The following is a 6,000-nucleotide window of genomic DNA, read 5'->3' on the forward strand; positions in this document are numbered from 1 at the left end:
TTTTCTTTCATCAGGAACGCTCAAAACCGTATATTTAAATGTCAAGGATGTTAAAGAAATGAAACTGTAGAAGAGTTTTATAATCAAAGCTGACCTGAATTAATAGCTAAATTCATCTGCTCATACTTCCAAATCATCCTGTTCTTTATGGGTATGTATCGCTCAGTCTATGGTTACTACAATTAATGTTTATCGTTTTCTTTTCAACCACTGACAATCTTGTTTGTTTGACTTTGATTGAAACATTAAGCAAATGCTCAAAATCTGCAATCACTGCAATCAGAAGACATTGTTTGGTTGAAATTGGTCAAGTGATTTCAGAGGAAAAGAAGAGACTTGGGATACATACACAAGAATTCCATTTTTTCAGAGGGGAGTTCCCTTGTCGATTGAAAGGTTTGCATTTCCAACCAATCGAGGTAACACTTCACTTATATTTGATTTTTTTTTCAGGCAACACGTATATCGCTAGTATGGTAGGGAAAAGGTTTACAACAAAGGATCACACAGACTCAACCCAATGTGCGATTTCTTATAATGCTGGATGGTGGTACAATGGTTGTTTTAGCTCAAACCTTAATATTTTATATGGAGACCAATTCTTTGAATGGGATAGTGCTGTGCACAATATTCGCCAATCTACAATGATGATTCGGAAGAGATGATCTTGAGATTCCGCCTATGGTCATTTATAATAACGATATGCATGTACTTAATTAACAGTATAGACCATTGCGCATGCTTCAGGTGCTAAGGACGAACAATAATGTATTTATGATATTTTTGAGTTTTCAAGTGTTTGAATGAAAACCATAATATTAAATCGAATAGCATTTGATAACTACATTATAGTGAAAAGATTACAATGCAGCAAATAATTTACCTGCATATAAGCTGCAAGTAACTATGAGGTTCTGGGTGGGGGCGGGGTTCTTCAGTTCTGTATTCAATAATTGTTTTAGGCCATTTATCTCTATCTATGCTACTGAATATTTGTTTACCAACATTCTTTAGCAGGTTTGTCTCCGAGCCGACGATCGTCTGATGTATTATAAATAGAGATTAATACATGGCCTTTTCCATATCAGCCTGGGTATCATCCCGAGACGGAGTTGAGGTGCTGATATGGGTCGAGGGATGATACCCAGGCTGAGATGGAAAAGGTCATGAATTAATCGCTTTATCATATACTTCCGACAATAGTTTTATGTAAGGCAAATAAACAAATGCAATAACTAAAACAGTCAAAAACTTAATAAAGAAGTTATGAATCAAATATACCATTATTGTCCAACAACAGCAGCATCACTACCTCCATTTATACTGCACTCGTTCTATTTGAGCAGTCAAAATGCGTTGACCGTATATTTCTATGTCATATACAGCCACTGACCTGATATCACTTTTCCTCATGAATATTTAAATAGAAATTGTCGAAATTATATTTAATTATTCTTACGACCTCTTCAACCTGTTCTTGTTTCCAATGTAAACAACGATGCATTTAACGACTCAAACTTGTTTCTTTTACATTTTTTGGGAAAACAAATTTCACTTATTATTATTTTTTGTTTGCAACTTATAAATCATTATGTTTTATGTTAATTGTTGATATTTTAGTCTGTAAACAAACGAATTCGTTCACCATTGATTCCGGTTTTCAACAGGTAATGATGTACATTTCATCGTTTTGTATATTTCTCCGCCTGTGTGATATGAGGCCTTTTTAAAGGGGGATTATCATTATTTATCTTGTTGAAATTAAATATTTTTATCACAAGTTGCTCTTCACTCTTCTTGAATGAAAATGCAAATGTTGTATAAGCTATGTTGAATTAACTACAGTATATATATATATCCAGGTTCATACAGGACTTAATTTTTCATTCAGCTGGTCCGACGTTTGTCACAAAGTGCAGGGTCCAGACTTAGGACACGCACACAAATATTGTGACGGAGTTATCATAGTTTAAAAACATTAAACCTTTTCCTGAATTATTTATCTCTATGGTAGACCCTATATCATGTCTCTTTGACTCACAAGTCTTGACATGCGAATTTTGATTTTTCTTTGGTATCTCCCGTCTTTATTACTTGTGTAACAGTTTTGCGTATCATATTAGTATCTTCCGTCAATAAAAATTAGAAAGAAGATGTGGTGTGATCCCAATGAGACAGATCTCCACAAGAGACCAAATGACATCGAACATGAAAAGTTATAAACCATATTGTTCGTCTATGTTTATTAATTTCGTTTTTAAAAAAAATAGCTGAATTTTAGGCTCATTCAGATTTTTAGTTTTCCGTTCATGTCGGAGTTTTGACACCCCAACCATATTTTTCATATTTTTTTTTTATATTATCATTATATTGAACGTTTTGTTTCACAAAATCAAAAGTTGAAAGATATCCACTAAATATTAAAAGTTATTGAAGTTAGAATTATATCTTCAGGTCCCTTCAGGTCTTTTCATTTCTCCGTTCAGGCCCAACTATTGGCATCAAAAATTTGTTTTTGATTTAAAACATTTCAATTTTATGAAATATGGATATTTACAATTAATAAAATTCCAACTTGAAGAAATTCCATTCAATAATAAAAAAAGTTATTGCAATTTGAATAATTTTAGTCGTATATTTTCAGGTCTTTTCAGCGGTGCTTTGCTTTGGCGCCAATTGGCATTTCATTTGCACCAAAACAATCTTTCATTTGCGCCACAAACAATCTTTCATTTGCGCCACAAACCATATTTCATTTGCGCCAAAAACTAAATCTTTCATTTGGGCCAATATTACAGGTAAGTACAGGTAAATACATGTAAATACAAATAATAATAGTATAAAACATAAAAATGTTCAAACAGTCTTTTAATAATAAAGAAAGTTTTAAACATATTCCTCAGAAATCAGTTATCATAAAATCATACAAGTAATGTTAAAACCTGAATAAAAACAGAAAAGAAAGCTCTATACACTGGAGTACATTATTGAGACATTTGTTAGCACTACAGTAAAGTAACAAGTCTGTTCTGGCACAAAATTTATAAGCAACGGTCTTGATGTAGTCATGTCTTGAAATTTCCCCTCTTAGGTGCATGCCATATTTCTCCATAAGACAGTCAGTTTTCTCTTTCTGCTGGTTTATACCATGATTGTGCTCGTTTAAAGTTTTTATAATTGTTTTGTTGTCCGTATCAGTCGTAATCCTGGCTTTACAGGTTTTTTTGGTACACCTGAAGGATTTGTCTCCATTTTTTAAAATATTTGATAACCTATATATGTGGTCATCAAAAATCACAGAATTATTTCCTCTGTTTGTCTCAGATTTGACTATGTCCATCTTGACACCTCACGCTGGACTGGTCATGTGAACACTATATATATATAATTATAACCTTAGTGACTTTTAGTTTTGTATTAAAAATGAGTATGAAGTCACACATATATCCAGGGGGAGTTATGTACAAACAAAGAACAAAATAAATCTTAAATAATATTTAACTTTTCCGTTAATTTACCTGTCATACCTGTAAAATGGCGCAAATGAAGGTTTTTGTTTGGCGCAAATGATAACCTTGTGGCGCAAATGAAATGTTGGATTTTTTAAAATTTGGCGCAAATGAAATGCGCCCCTTTTCAGGTCTTTTCAGGTCTTTTCAGGTCCACTTTCAGGTCTTTAGTGTAACCCGCTTAAAATAGAATTTGAATTCCATTCACGAATGATTCTAAAAGAGGATAATAAAGATAAAGTAACACAACGAAAATGGCTGAGCACGAAGTACGTGATGATGCTGAACATAAGTACAAGGCTTCTAGTAAATCTGTTCATAGGGTATTTCCGCAAATCAAATCAAAACTTGGTAAAAGAAAGCATTCTAATTCAGATGAGGTTGATAGTTCTGCTTCTAATGGTGAATCTAAATCCCAGGAATACCAGTCTTCAACTTCAAAATCAAGAAGTAGTGAAAGTCTAGTAGGTGACGACGATGTTCCTTCCAGCACTAGTTCTTTGAAAGCAGAAGAAATTTTTAATCAGTTGCAAATTGAATGTAGAGAATGTCGGGATCCGTTCTCCCTGTTTATAAGAGAATATATCTGTTATTAAAAAAAGATTCGCAGTTCTGTAACTGTATTTTGGAGCGGTTTCCTCGGCTCACTACAACAGATGATGATGCTTCAGTGACAACAGACGAAATTACTAAAGAGCAGAAAGAATTGATTGAAAACACAATTGAAGCGTTTGACCAATCCTTCAATTTAAACCACAGGAGCTTGTTACCATTGCCGGGTTTACTATCCATACGAACCCCTAAAAAAATGCAAGGGAGGAAGCTTATTTGCGACAATGCTTCAAATTATTGCTGTAAAATTTTTCCAAGACTTTCGCTTACTTTGTGACCTGGATAAATCTGTTCCCACTTGAATTATCTCTCCAATGACATATATTTATTACCTTAAGCATCCACTATAACTATTGTAATCCCTAAAACAAACTTCACATTTCTGAAATAGAACGAATCGAGGCCCTACTTTTGAAAATGAAAGTACTAAAGCGACACCTACCGGAAAATATATTTTCGGAACTCTCGGGATTTTACTACAATTGTTATGTTTTTCGGAAGTCTCCGGTATTTTACTTTTCAATAATGTAAAAATGGCGGGAGTTAAAGAGATGGATCAAATCCAATACAAAGCTCTTCACATGTTCACATGGCATTGGCAGGACATAATGTCTTGGTGACAGGATTTCCTGGCACTGGAAAATCGTTTGTAATTTCCGAGATTGCCCAAAACTTAAAATTATCTGGTAAAGTAGTTGCAGTTACTGCAACCACGGGAAAGGCTGCACAGGTCCTCCAAGGGAAAATACCACCAGCATCAAAACTGCAAGTGTCGACAGTCCACAAGTTTTTAGGACTCAAAGATGGAAGATATTCAAACGAAGAGCTGGTTTCACTTCTTCAAAGTAACGAATCTTTATCAACAAAAAATAAAAACATTAAAACAATTGACTGCCTTATAATTGATGAGATTTCTATGCTAAGCACAAAGTTGTTCGAACAAATTGAGTGTGTGCTAAGTGAAATAAGACAAACTCCTTCGTTTGGTGGAGTACAGCTGATTTTGTCAGGGGATTATTTTCAATTGCCACCTGTTGCCACCCAAGTTATGGGGACAACGGTTCGTACTGTTTCCTTTCCAGATTTATCAGATGTTTACATCACGTGCAGTTAACAAAAATACATCGACAGTCAGAGCCCGACTTGATAGCGGCAATACATCAGTGTGCAAGGTATAATAAATGACAGTAAAATATATTTGTCAGTAACTGCTATTGGTTGTACGATATCTAGTTTCATAAAGCTCCCAAAATATAGTTAAAGTGTTGATATTTTTTTATGACTAACGCCTGAATTGTTATCCAAATATTCCAAAATATATCAAATCAGTTCTTTATTACTAGTAACCAAATCATGAAAAATGTTTTACATCATATAAAGATCTACTGTATACTATGTTACAAAAAAAAACAGATCATGACAAAACAGACTGGAGAAGTACAGATATATACGTGAAAATATCTAGGCCTTTACATAAATATAACTCAAGTTTCAAGTTGATTTCAACTTCAACAAAAACTACCTGGACTAAAAACTGTTACCTGCAGCGGGCACTATCATTTTCTATATGTTCAGTGCACGTGAAAGTGGAGTCAAAACTCTAAAATTAGACAGATATCATAGTGAACATGAATACTAAGTCTGAGGTTAACTGAAATTCAATTTATTAAAGAACTACTTGATCAAAAACTTTAACCTGAAGCAGGACAGACGGACGGACGAACGAACGCACAGAATAGAAATATCTTATAAAATCTTATAAAATGAATTTTTTACGATTAATTCTTTTAGAGGTCAGATAACAGAAGACACCTTTAACCTCATAAAAAGGTTGAAGAGAACTTTACCACCAGGTCCAAAACCTCTAAAGCTATTTGAT

At 33.8% G+C, this 6,000-nt stretch overlaps 1 protein-coding gene across 1 annotated transcript in view; it reads left to right on the plus strand.

The window, feature by feature from the left end:
- Nucleotides 1-665, plus strand: part of LOC134692229 (uncharacterized) — a 50,047-nt gene extending 49,382 nt beyond the window's left edge. The window contains exon 17 of the mRNA XM_063552679.1: nucleotides 454-665. Within this exon, the coding sequence (XP_063408749.1) occupies nucleotides 454-665 (212 nt within the window). The remainder of the gene's footprint in view (nucleotides 1-453) is intronic.
- Nucleotides 666-6,000: the final 5,335 nt, after the last annotated feature.

This window comes from Mytilus trossulus, chromosome 12 (genome assembly GCF_036588685.1).
Source record: "Mytilus trossulus isolate FHL-02 chromosome 12, PNRI_Mtr1.1.1.hap1, whole genome shotgun sequence".
NCBI classification, from domain to species: Eukaryota; Metazoa; Mollusca; class Bivalvia; order Mytilida; family Mytilidae; genus Mytilus; species Mytilus trossulus.